The 14,197-nt window shown below is 43.8% G+C and overlaps 1 protein-coding gene across 1 annotated transcript in view; it reads left to right on the top strand.

Annotated features, from left to right (window-relative positions):
• Window positions 1-12,568, top strand: part of LOC135937751 (hemicentin-2-like) — a 170,268-nt gene extending 157,700 nt beyond the window's left edge. Inside the window, exons 4-5 of the mRNA XM_065480963.1 lie at window positions 2,379-2,678; window positions 8,875-12,568. Coding sequence (XP_065337035.1) covers window positions 2,379-2,678; window positions 8,875-9,047 — 473 coding nt within the window. The 3' untranslated portion in view covers window positions 9,048-12,568. The remainder of the gene's footprint in view (window positions 1-2,378; window positions 2,679-8,874) is intronic.
• The last annotated feature ends 1,629 nt before the right edge of the window (window positions 12,569-14,197 follow it).

The raw sequence follows: 14,197 nt of genomic DNA, 5'->3' as shown, positions 1-14,197 counted from the left end.
ACAAATTGGCCCGTTTCTCGATAGGATAAAATAGGACTAAACAATTTATATTTTGTTATAAGTAATTATGATATTAAATTGAATTTGTTGGAATTAATTCTATACCGTTTAATTCTGGGGCGTCTTTAAAAAGCAAAAAAGGTTTTTAGTTGTATAGTAAACAATTTGTTTGGTTTCAATAGCTCTTAATTAAATTCATGGAATTAATCAAGGAATATTATTTGCGAGCACGATATTGTTAGATCTAAAATTACTGAAGGTTCCATGCGTGAATTTATTTTGAAAATTTAATAACAATAACCGCGTGAGACGACCTTTTGCCATGGGCCCAATGCGAAGATGCAGCTCGAAATTTATTAAGTGCCGCACTATAACGACGCGCGCACGCCACTTCGGGCACCGCGTGCGCGTCGCACGACGCTTCGGTGCGGCGCCGACCGCGTCCGCAATCATCCTGGCACACATGTGAACCACCCCCGAGGGGTCGCGGGTGGTTGCAAGGGTCGACGCTCGACGCAGGAGGTCGCGAAAGTGCGTGCGCGCGACCGCGGCACACGGCTCGAAATTGTTTGTGCCTCACCGATGCGACGCGCGCTCGCCACTTCGGGCGCCGCGTGAGTGTCGCACGACGCTTCGGTGCGGCGCCGACCGCGTCCGCAATCATCTGGGTACTCTGGTGAACTACCCCTATGGGGTGGCGGGGGGATGAGAGGGTCGGCGCTCGACGCACGAGGCCGAGAAAGTGCGTGCGCGCGACCGCGGCACACGGATCGAAATTTTTTCAAGTGCCGCACTATAACGACGAGCGCACGCCACTTCGGGCACCGCGTGCGCGTCGCACGACGCTACGGTGCGGCGCTGATTACCTCCGCAAGCATCCTGGCACACATGTTAATAACCCTCAAGGTGTCGCGGGTGGTTGCGAGGGTCGGCGCTCGACGCAGGAGGTCACGAAAGTGCGTGCGCGCGACCGCGGCACACGGTTCAAAATTTTAACAAGTGCCGCACTATAACGACGCGCGCACGCCACTTCGGGCACCGCGTGCGCGTCGCACGACGCTACGGTGCGGCGCTGATTACCTTCGCAAGCATCCTGGCGCACATGTAAACAACCCCCGAGGGGTCGCGGATGGTTGCGAGGGTCGGCGCTCGACGCAGGAGGTCGCAAAACGGCGCCCGCGCGACCGCCGTCCGCGTACCGAACTGCTGAAAATCGATTAAAGGGTTAATGGATTTTCCGGGGAAATTCACAACCATTCATCTTTAAAGCTTGGTAGTTTAAAATATGTCGATTATTGTCAATAAAGGGATTTGTCCTTTCGTCAATAAAGTTATAAAATATATGAACCAGTTTGAAAACAAGGGAAAGTTACCAAAATATAATTCATATTTCAATGTCAAACGCAGTATTTAAAGTAAAAATAATAAGGACCACATTGTTACCCTCAGATTTTAAAATTTTAAATTTTAAACCACTAAATTTTTGAAATGTCTGAAACTGGTCTCGACTTGACTCGTCCCGAAGTGGTATCGCTCAAAATGTCCTAAACTGGACTTGACTCGACTCGACGCGTTCGTCCCAACCACTTTTAAGTTTAAGGATATCCACCTTTTCAATAGTTGAAATTTAAACTACTACTCAAAAGGACCACTTTGCCACCCTCAAATTAAAAAATCTTGAATTAAAACCATTAATTTTTTTGAAATGTCTAAAACTGGTCTCGACTTGACTCGTCCCAAAGTGGTATCGCTCAAAATGTCCTAAACTGGACTTGACTCGACTCGACGCGTTCGTCCCAACCACTTTTAAGTTTAAGGATATCCACCTTTTCAATAGTTGAAATTTAAACTACTATTCAAAAGGACCACTTTGCCACCCTCAAATTACAAAAATCTTGAATTAAAACCATCAATGTTTTCAAATGTCCTACACTCGTCTCGACTTGACTCGTCCTTATGAAGGACAGGACAAGTACGCGAGTTTTATTACCGGATTGGAACCGTCCACAACTGGTCCAACTTGACTCGACTCGTCTGACTCGGCCCAACCTGTCCAATTTCTTGGTGGGGATCGACCTTCTAAATTTCCCTCCTCATCTAATGAAACTAAAATCTCATCAAATTCCTGCTAGCTCAATCATTAAGTGATAGTAAAAATCTTTCTCATCCGTATTGAGCTAATTTTGTGCAATCAGGGAGAAACATTATTAGCTCTTTGAATTGCACAATCCGTGTGAAAAGATGATAATGCCATCGAGCAGAGTGAGAAGCAACGTCTTAATTAATTAAATCTGCTCTAGTCGGCCTGTTCAAACACGCCCAGACGGCAAGAGCGACTCACGCCTTACTAACCAAACGTGCCCTCCTTACTGTTGCAGTGCCTCGGATCGAGATCATGGGCGAGACGGACATCTACGTGAAAACGGGCAGCACGGTGAATCTCAAATGTGTCATCACGCAGAGTCTTGAAGAGCCAGCCTACATCTTTTGGTACCACGACAACGAGAGAGTTCTCAATTACGACAAGACACAAAAGGAGATCAAGGTGGAGAGGGTCGACAAGGACACCACCATCGGCACCCTCATCATCTACAGTGGCCGCCGCGAGGACTCGGGCAACTACACCTGCGCCCCATCCAACCTCGACTCGGCCAGCGTGCTGCTACACGTGTTGAACGGTAAAGTTTCATTGTGCACGCTTCTTCTCGCGCTACACACACTGTTGACTTCGCCCACTTTTCCGTGCGTTATCTCTCCATTACTTGCTGATCCCTGCTCGTCACATTTCTGGTGCTTTTATCTAGAAAGGAAACTCTTTGTATGTTACGTTTTACAATTATTTGTGCATTAATTTAATTCGTGCAATGATCTAAATTAAGACCACGGGCTATTTTTTTAAAGAGCAAATTTATTTTAAATCGGATTTTGTTCAATCATGAGGATCTTAATATTATTTGGCAACTATAACGCGATAACTTGTTTAAATTTTTGCTAACTAACGTATTTTACATTTATTTTTTTAGAAAAGAGACTCTAAAATAGACCCGATATACGGTGTATATTTTTAACCTCCAGAGCGTAATGATATTCAATTAAATTAGTAAAACAGCATAAACCCTTATTTAAAACCTGTGAAAACTCCAGAGTTCTAAGAATAAATGTCTAGCTCTGTGCTAATTAGCATTTTGCCTCGTTATATCCGCAAGGCAACTTTTTCATTTATTTGCTTCAACTTAGTTACGCAATGCAAGATTCTCCGTGAACCATAATTATAATATCTTGTAAACAAGTGTGAGGTAACATTAATAGAAGTTGCTTGTCGTCGTTGCTCTCGTTGATGGCGGTGACGGCAGCTTTAAGGAGCAATTAAAGTCACAGAGCGAGGCAAACTTTGATGTAAAGGGTTAAGGGATAAGGCTTGTTAATTGGAATCCCTACGTGTACAACAGCTAGCGGCCGGCGAGTGCTGACGAGAGGGAGAAAAAGGCCGCCTCCCTTTTTATATTTATCCTCACGACGCGACGCGAGCGCTCGTGCCGACAAACTTCTTCTTTTCCCTGCTCATCGTGTCTAAACATGACAGTGGCAGACACAAAGCTGAAATAATTTCGTCGGTAACTCCCGGCGGCCCGCGAGCGTCTCGAAGACGTTAATAAAATAAGGCCTCGCGCCCAGAGATGTGGAGCCGGTGCGTCACGTATTCATTTTCCAGGCCGGGTAAATAGAATAATTACGCCCTGGCAAAAAGTCAAGTCACGTTCGTTTTGTTCTCCAGATTTCTCTGCGCGATTATCGGTGGGAATCGTCTGCCTTTTCCATCGTCCGTGTTGCTGTGCGCACGAGAGAATGCAAACCAGGTCACTTTAAAAAGCAAACTGCTGACGGTGAAAAAGCGGTTTTTTAACTTCAATTAAGACAATTACTGGAAGCCAAAGTCACACGCGGCCCGAGCGTTTCTGATAGCGAAATGAGCGCCGCAGTTCCAATTAAGTGGCCGCACGCACGATCCGAAAAGTTTCGGGCGTAATTACGCCGGAGTGAAAGTGAAAGCGAGTGAGGCAGTCGGCAAAAAGGGCCACAGGAAACGAGCCAATTTAGCTGGACGGAGCGAGCGGGACGATTTTTGGCGTAGCTCTTCTCTCCTCGCTCGCAGAATCGATTCTCAGAGGGACAGGCACGATTAAAATCCAGCCACACCGTCATTTTGTCATTTTTGCAGATTATCTGGTTACGCTCGTCCTGTCGCGGTTTTGTCGGTTTCGAAGTGAGCTCTTTTGGGTGGGAAAGCAATTGCAATCTGTTTGTGTAAGAGCTCAAATCAATTTATTTCACGGCCTGGGATAGCTTTATTCGTTTGAACTTCCAAAAGACCTATATCCATTCGGTCTGGAGTTTCAGAGCAGAAAAAGAGAGACAGGCAACTAGTTTGGCAGAGATGCCATGCAGGTTGCCTATCGCGGTTGTTTTTCTCTGCTTAATGGTAACTGCCGAAATGGCCTTTTTGCTCACTCAGTCAAACGCTTTTAGTTTGAAATCAGATAACGCTGGACGGTGCTACAGGTGAAGTAGTTGAAATATAAATTTGACACCTTCGCCATTGTCGTCAAAGCTTCCAAAAGGGTAAAGTTCTAATCGCAAAATTCTTTGATCGATAAAACGCGCATTTTGATTTCGATTTTCTATTTTTGCTAACTAATTGATGAAAATTTCTCCAGACATGGTTTGTGTTGCGTAAAAGAACTTCCCTATAAAATAAATAAACTTTTAATGATAATTTTTTAATTTTTAAATGTTCAATTTTTCATGATAATATCGGCTGTTGGTCAAAGAGCTAGTCAAAATTTATAATTGCTACAATCCGACAAACATTACATCGTAATCGATTTGCAAAACTCCAGCATGAGGCATTGGGTATGAAATTGCAATTTTTCTGTTTTTAATCAATGTTCCTCTTCAATCGAAAATCATATTTTCCGTAAAAAAAGAGACGGGGTGTCATTTCTTTCTGTGCTGCAGCGACATTTAGCCAACCAGAATTTGCGATAAGCTTGAGCAATCAAGTCGAGCACTGCGTTTATCAGTGGATGCACCAGCTGAAGCAATAGTTTCTCCACGTGCCTGCTTACATTCCCCGGGGCAGGTTGCAATTAGAAATACTAGTGCAGCAGCGTCCGCGTTGCAATACGTTGTTGTTTGTCTCGCCTTTGAATTTACACGCGCGCACGTAAAGCGGTTATTTCCTGTGAATTTTATAATCACCTAGATCTGGGCTGGAGAAACGGGTCACAAGTCTTTTATAATGCCTAGGAAGGAAGCGCGGCGTGCGAAATAATGAATTCCTAGACCCAGAGACATGAACTGAATTTTTATTTCGAATTACGAGATGGCACCACGGCGTGCGCACGAGTTGCCTGCTTTTTCTTTGTGCTCACTCGCTCACACAGCACAGGAGCAGAGTGTATCGCGCCCGAGCGAGGCAGCCGCTTTTAATTTAAAATGCGCACAAAGCCGCCAAGAGAGAGGAGAGCGTAGTTTATGGAGAAGGAATTCGCCGGCGAGTACATAACAATAACTCCACGTCGTTCCATTAGTAGCGACCGATAAAATTTTACCTCTGCTAGCCCGACGGGGGATTTAGCCGGCTGAAAACGCTCCGGATCGGAAACGCACACACTAGTTTAGTGGCACAATGTGTTGCATAAAACTGGCAAAATTAGCGTAAACCTTTTCAGCAAGCCTCTAATGTTACGACCGCAAATGGTGGAACAAATAGTTTGTTTGAATAGTTAATGAGCTTGATGGGCAGCTAACTAAATAATAATGTTTGGCCTAAAATTTATCGTCGCACACGGACATTGTGCTCACGCAGGTATATGTGCAAAACACTACGTGTTGCTTACGCCCAGACATTTCGGTTGAAAACGTTTTAAGGGCCTTTCGCGTATAATCCCACGTTTCTAGTTTATTTGACAGACGTGTAAGTGTACAGCGAAAGCATTTTATCACTCACGGGCAGGCCAAAACTCGAGGGAAAGCAAGCGGATTTGAGTGGTTTTGCACTTCCAGTTATAATCCGCGAAATTAGTAAATCTTTTGAAAACAGACTTTCGTTTTACGAAAGCTCGGAGAAAATTTCTGCCCTCAAAATATTAGTGTATTGTGGCGATCTACAGAGATGAATTACAATAGAATATAGAAACATTCACTTTTTTTCTAAAATTTTCATTATTTAAAAATATATTTTTAAAAGGAGATTTTCCTCAAGGATGAAGTGACAGAAGATGAAAGTGTATAAATTTGATGGAAAAATTATCGAGTTGTCTGTGATGCACATTTCCTATCAGCAAATAACCTTCAATTTTTAATTAGAGCCGACTTGATCGTCCTGGTCAAAATTTGATATTTTCGTTAACATTATATTGTCCTGGGCCTAGATTTCATTCAATTCCAGGCTTCATCATTTGGACTGAGCTAACAGGCTGATGATTTGAAGAAGAATTATTTTCAGGAGTGATTTCCCAATATTTCCAAACGCCCAGATAACTCGACACTTGAACTGTCAAATTTTTTCTTGTCTAAGGCCTGTCACCTTTATATTTCCCCTCATTTACTCTTAATATTTTTTTGGAATTTTGATCAACCCTCTTAAACCATATTTTTTAATTTACCCGTTGAAATAATAACTAAATGGTATTAATCGTCACTTCATTTGTTTATTCAAGCGACGTCCCTTTATTAAAAAAGTTCCTCTCTCCACAATTTTCCCTTCAATATTTTTTTTCCAAAATGGAGGAAAGGGTCAAGTGCACCGCAATGTCACGCAGCAAGTCGTGAAAATATTACTTCCGGCGAGCGAAGAAGTTTGTGAGTTGCAAATTTCTGCCAGAGAAAGGCTGCACGTGCTTCAGTGCCCAACTTAAAACGCTATTTTGCGGGCCTGCGGCATCCTCGCACTCCTTGGAGAGTGACAGGGCGAATCGGGCCAAACATTTTCGAGGGTCTGCGCTGCTGGTGCGTCGGTTTCTTGCAAAATCCAAGAGTGAAAGCGAGAGAGTGTGTAATGGATGGTAAACATACCTCTGCGTGGGCCGCGCAAGGGTCGAGTTGAGTGTGTAGATGCCAAAATGATAGTTTCAACCCTTCGCCCCCGTTAAAACAACTCTAGCGAGTGAACAATGCCGGTGCTGCAAATGACCTCTCGAATAATTTGCGCGCAATGTGCCCCCTCGTGGTGCCTGTTGTGTGTTTAAGGGAAATAGACAAACAATGCCGCTTATTAATATTGTTCGCGCGTGGACCGGAAATTTTTAGGCAAGATGCTTTTTCATCTTTGTGATTTAGAACTCGCCGGAGAGGTGTTTAGCTTAAATATTGAAACCAAGTACAATCTTGCTTCTGTTAATTTTCTGCATTTTGGAATACTGACGTAGAAAGTAAAAAATATAAAATGGCTTTAAGAACGCTTCAGTAAAGAGAACCCTAAAAATATTCATTTAAAAATTCAAAACTCGGTGCTTCTGAGTCAATTCATTTTTGCTATCTTCAGCGTCACAGCACTAATTCCGCTCTTTTTAAAGATCTTGTATTTTAGATATTAGGTTTAAAATTTATTTCATATAATGACAGTTTATTTCAATATAGTGGAGAGATATCGTGATGATTTTGCTGAGACTGACGACTTTATTTGATTTTGAATGCTGTAAATGTAATTCAATATTCATGATTAGATAAACATCATAAATATAAACTCTGAGTAAATATATAATTACCAGAAAATAATTATTTTGTATATTTTAACTAATAATGGGCGCACCATGTTAAAATCGACATACAAGGATGGCGTGGGCTGGAGTACGGCGCTTTGAAACGAGCAAATGAATAACTGGTAAAGACGCGAGATTTCGACAAAATTGAGAAATAATTTTGACTACATGAATTGACACTCTAACAGAAGGCAAAAATAGAGCTTGAAGCTAACGACATTTTGACGAAATCTTGGATGTGACCAGTGAGAACCAATTTAAACGTGCAACTGGCAACCACTAAATAAAATAAAATAGTTAACACCTAGACAATTTTAACTAATTTAAAATTAAATTTCGTATTTTTACTTGCAGGGACTAACTAATTTAAAAGTTAAACAAAAATAATAACTTTTTTCCAAGAGGCAATTTTGTGGACTGAAAATTTAAGTAACACACACTAATGAGTCTTTGTCAGATTTATTTAAAAAAACAATGAAGCCAGCCCGAAATCGTAATACTTAAATATTTATAAATAGAAAATTGAGAAATTTCGGAAGATTCTTACGTAATTCTAAATGTACTATACAAAATATTTAACACACATTGCGTTTTATGGTAGCTGTGTTTGCCATAAAACTGAGTATTCAGATGCTGTCAGGTTCTGCAGATTTTGCAATTGTGTTTCAAACGCACCTGGCACGTTTAAAAGCATATAAGCATTGCAGGTTGTTGGAATTGCTCGCTTTATATTCGTATATTATATATAGTTTGTTGCCTTGGTGCACAACTTGAGCTAAAATTTCATAATTCACAGTTAATTCTCTTTTAAACGATTTATCGCAGCGCTCAGCCGCATTTTGACATTTCCACACGTAGGGAATTCGGGTGTGAGAAAGACTCGGCGAATTGCGCGCGACCATAAATCACCTTGATTTTCATTACACTCCGTCCAGCAGCACCAGCGTGGCGCGTGGCGTGGCACACATACACACGCACAAAGCCGGCGGTGCTCGCGCGTAATAAGAATTTATATACAGCAGGCGCCGATAATAATATGAAATTCATGAGGCGGATAGACATTTGTGACGAGTAACTAACGCAGCGTTCGTTTTTGTGTGACTTTTTGCAGGCGAGCACCCGGCAGCGATGCAGCGGGGCAAGAACAGTGCCGCGCCGTGCTCGTGGAGCCACCTGTCGGCAGGACTGGTGCTATTCGCCTGCTGTTCAACCCCCAGGGCCGCCCTGGCAACCCTGCTGGCGCTCGGGGTGGCCGGACACCTATTGGGCTGGGCGGGCACATAATTGGCGGCGCCCGCCTCGGCTCAGCTGCTGCTGCTGCTGCACTCATTGAACGGCCTGCCTGAGGATTCGACCCCCGTCATCAATCGAGCGGACTGATGTTTAACTAACGAACGATAAAACTCATCCCCCAGTACCCTCCACCCGCCCCCAGCGATTGGCAAGCTCTCGATGCAAGAGTGTAAAATCTAGTCTGTCCCGTCGTTTGCCCCCCCCCCCCCCCCCCGTAACTCCCTGCGCGACAGCCCAACTGTGAATGAAATTTATTCTGCGAGAGGCCATCGGGGAACACACACACTCACTCACTCACACACACCGAGAATCACAAAAGGAATCCTCAGCACAATCAACGAGCAAACAAGAAAACTTGTATTCATGCATGTCTGTGTGTAAATGAATGGAAATCCAGTTAAGCAACAGAGACAATGCGATTTGTTGGTGTACACACGGTACGAATGAGGCTGCTGCGAGTGACCGCGAAGATTTTACGACTGTCCATGTTGCCATTTTGTAAGAATCGTTTCTCTCGTCAGATTCATCATTCGGCGAATATGTAATTACTATACACATACACAATCACACACAAGCAACACGAAAGGTACGATGTATAGATTTTAGAGATGCGCTATCGGATATATATTCTCGCACGGCGAATGGTGTTAGCGGAGCGCGAAGGGCGCAATTGGTTGCAACCGCGGTGTGGTGCAATCGGGATGTTAATTTCATTTTATAGCACATATAATTTTTCCTTCTTGGTTTTTACTGTTTTAAAAACCAGAATCCCCAGTAAAGGATGGAATTTAGAGCTTGCTGATTTTTCAAGAGGAAGTTCTTTCGCAGGGAGGGAAGAGACGGGTTTCACACGTATCATTTCATCTTTCCTTCTGATTGAGTTCAGCAACGAGTTCAGTTGGTTGTTCTCAACGGCCGGGGTTAATTCTGTGGGCCTGGATTTTTCTTTTGCAGTAATTCCTGACAATGAGGAACCGAAAACAGCTGTTGTGCGGTACGAACATGTGCGAGATGAATGCACACAAAGTAAAGCCACAGAGTGAGCTTTTTTCATTTAATTATTTCGTCAGATTTTGGTTTAAATCTCTGCTGATAATTGGCTTTGAAGGCGACGACGGCACCTCTCAAAACTAAGGTCCTCGAGGTCTGAGTGGAAATCGATTAAAAATATCATGGTGCTAGCTTGAAAAGGTTTCCGCGCCAGACCCTCTGCGAGACTTTAAAAGCCGATGCCGAGAGCCCTATTTTATCAACTGCCTTTGCCATCTGTGGAGGTAGCTTTGGCACACACACACACACACACACATCACTACCTATACATGCGCGCATAACAAGTGCAGGAAGGAAATCATGTCAACCAGCAGCCTTCCCTTTTTTCACCGCTAGCAAATTGAGTCAGTTTATTCATACCCGTTTTCCCATTTCGCACACTTTGCACGTTCCTTTTGCGATTCACACCGCAGTCGATTCACCCCCTGATGCTGCAGGCAACCTTGGCAGCCAGCAGCTCGAGACGTGTGTGCATACATGCATTCTGCAAATCGAGGTCGCTGCACCTGCTGTGTGCTTATATGCACTCGGCCGGGGCATGCAGCGTCTCATTTTTCCCTTCGTCCGCCACACCTCGCCGTGCAGCGATATTGTTCTATTGAAAATGCTGATTTTATATTTTTTATGTCATACTGTGTGATTTCTGTGAGTGCTGCGAGAGAACAGTTCGTTATGTTGGAAGCTGTGCGTGAGAATACGTGGATATATATACTACAGTGCGTGGCAAGAAACTCGAGACTCTTGAGTCGCCGCCGCCGGCCCTGACTCACTCCGGCGCGGCGACGCTGTCGAATTCTGCTAGCGCGAGAGAGAAAATGCAACTTCAACAACTAAACCGGTAAAATTGTAAATAAAAAAAAAGAAAAATCACGAAAAATACTTCAAGGAATAATCAATATAGTGACGTTAAAAATAATTCAAAGTGCAATGTAATAGACCAAAAGAGTAAAAACAACATTCTTTCCTCAGTGTATAAAAATACATAACTGAATAATATAATCCTATGCCGAAATTTAACGTAACATCTCCTCACACACGCGACAAAGCAAACGAAATAATCTCGATGCAAGATTGCCGCTGGCTGTTTCGCGTGTGCCCTCGCGTGTCGCGGGAATTTTCTTTGCCCTGTCGGTGCGCTGGAGAACAGTGAGCAAAGCGACGCACATTTCTTGTGCAACCTGCTTCATTGTGAATTTTCGCGAGGATACACGTACGTCTGTGTTCCCTCCGACGCGAGGAGGCACCGAAGGCAGCTCCAGCGTTTTCTCATTATTTATTTACAGCATCTGTCACGCTCTACAACCAACTTTCTGTCATGTGAAATTTGCATTCGAGCGCGATCCTGTGTTTTTGTCTACCAATCATTTACGTATGTACACCCCACCCTTCCGCTGAAATATCCAGCCTACATGTGAATCCACTTGGGGAATCTTTGTTGCTTCTGTCTCTCTACTCATTTTGCCCGACCGACGCCAAAGTTAACGATTAATTCGAAACCACGGAGGAATGCCACCGGCAACGGAATAATGCACTCTAACCTCTTAATAATGTGCGCGCGCGGTCTTATTCAACTACATTAGAGTCGACCACGGTTTGGCGGAGCCAGAGAGCTTCGGATCGGCCTGAGAGCAGGTGACTAATGAAATGAAAAGTTTCAGGTGCGCATTGGTTAACCAGCTCGGCCGAATTTAATGCCAGGGAGTCGAGCCACAGTGAACCCTGATGTGTTATTTTGAATTGTCATGTGTGGCCGATCTGTCACGTTCTGTGTAATCTTTGAGCATCGACAGCGACATCAGAAATTTCAATATATATTATACTTAAAGTTGTCAGGATCGCTCTGGGTGTCACGATCGCTATGCTCATGAGCAGTACGAATTTAAATACGTCATGAGAAAATGTCACGCAGTTCTTTGATTTGCATCCATTTGTCAAGAGACCCTGTTGTTCACCAGTTATAATATTGTACATTTCGGACGTTCCATCACCACCAAAGAAGAATAAATAAATCTCAAAACTGTTTTTTGAACCTTTAAACTATGTCGTGGTAAATTTTAAATGTATGTGATATACTATTAAAACGAATTAAAATCCTTCTTACTTGCAAATTGTGCCGCGATTCTCATTTTTCACCCAGAACAGCTCTTTGGCGCCAAACCCTGGTTCCGGTTGGAATCCACTTGCTCAAAACGGAAAGCATCTATCGGTCAACGCACTACCCTGAATACTAATAGCCCCGCTCGCCCGCCATACTCGCAAACATCCCTTTCTCTTGCTCTCTCTATCTCTTCACGCTTGATTTATGTGTCCGTCGAAATTTAATTTCCGCTTCCAAATCGCCACCTTCTCTCTGAATTAGACTCCAAAATATAAGGGTTGATCAAATGTCTGATTTTATCAATTGTCCAATTGTTGTATTTTAATAACGTCATGGTGTTGCTAATAAAGAGGAAATATTGAAACCCGGCGCCTTTCAATCGACCCAACCTATCAATTATTCCGCCCTGCGATTCCAATTATTTCGGACCCAGTTGGCATGAATTTTAATTACTCAAACATGATTTACTGATGAGTCACTCGAGCGTTTAATTGTTCGACGAAAGAATAAAAGCCGATGATTACCCGCTGGCCATGCAGTCCGCATTTGATGAATTAGCCGCGTAATTATTGCTCCCCGGTCCGACGACGTACATGTTTCATGAGATCATTTATTGCAACCGCAAAAAGTGAGATTCTCCTCCCTACTCTCATCAGCTCCGAAATGGAGAGGCGCGACATGCAAATATATAACGTAAATTACGTGTTACAGAGAATTTTTTGTTGTTGTTCACCAAAATAATCCGTCAGTTTCTACTAAAGTAGTTATCAATTATAGTACTGGCGGATATCTCGTGTGATCCGAGGAATATTAATGCTGCATTTTGCGGATGGATCTCAGTCAGCATCAGCACCCTTGCTGGTGCGCTCATACCCCTTGTGCAGCCGTGCAGGCATTCACTCCGACGTTCCACGAGGCTGATTTCTACGAATGGAATTTCTTTTGATTTATGCAGAGTTAAGCGGCTGCTAAGTTTCAAATAATAATCGTTGTCGGAGCGTGAGAGAATCCATGTCGGCGCATCTCCGTGTAATGTGCGCACTCTCCAGTCAGTGTTCGAGTATGTTTGGTGTATACGTCCGAGCACCCACCGGCCGGCTTTTTGTGTAATTACTCGCCTTTGCGCAAAACAAAAGCCAACTGCCTAGCCTCCCCTTTGTCCTTTTTGCGGCATCCAGCCACGCTCGCTTCTCGGTGGCTCGCTGAAATTTGCATAATATTCAGGGCCGATCTTCAAAGACGAAATTCAGCCTGTGCCTCCGCTCCTCCGGCGGCGTGCTGGGTGCGCATTAAATTTCTTCATCGGCCGCCGCTGCAAAACCACAAGCTGCTCTTTAGCGAGAATAGTTGCCGCTGCACAAACCACGCCCTTGTAAATATCACTGAATAAGTGTCTTACACCAGGCAAGTTTTAATTGAAACCTCATTTCATTAACTACCCACTTCAAAATCAGTCGTGCGGCAACAACACAACAGCCTCGCCGAACTCTGCTCCTGCCTACTTCTGTTTGCACGAGCAAAGAGATTGCCTGTTTTCGGCAAATTGCGGCGACGGCGGCGGGTGGCTCGCCCTTAAATGCAAAGGACTCAGTGGCGAAGGGGGGGTGAGCCATGTTGCCTCCCTCGGCAACGAACATTCCAGCCACCGAGCCGCGATTTCACCGAGAGGGAATTCCAATAAAACTGCCATATCATCTTCTTGGAGCGGCGCATTTTTTCATTAGCCTGTTTCGTTTCTGCGAATCATTCTGCTCTTTACTTAAAAGGTCCGTTTATGCAGGCAGGAAGATAATAAAAAAGTCTGCCTTTTTATGGGCGAATATAAAAAATCTCTGCAGAATACTCTGTTTCTGCTTTTGTGTGTCAGTCGTCTTAATTTCTTATAGTGGCAGCTGCTCGGCATCCGTCCTGTAATCTGCTGAAGAGGATCAAAGCTTGAGTTGCGGAAACTTTGAGCAAGTTTGGACGCAGGAGACAACAAGTCGCTACAATT

This window comes from Cloeon dipterum, chromosome 2, assembly GCF_949628265.1.
Source record: "Cloeon dipterum chromosome 2, ieCloDipt1.1, whole genome shotgun sequence".
NCBI classification, from domain to species: domain Eukaryota; kingdom Metazoa; phylum Arthropoda; class Insecta; order Ephemeroptera; family Baetidae; genus Cloeon; species Cloeon dipterum.
This window is presented reverse-complemented; position numbering and strand designations above follow the sequence as displayed.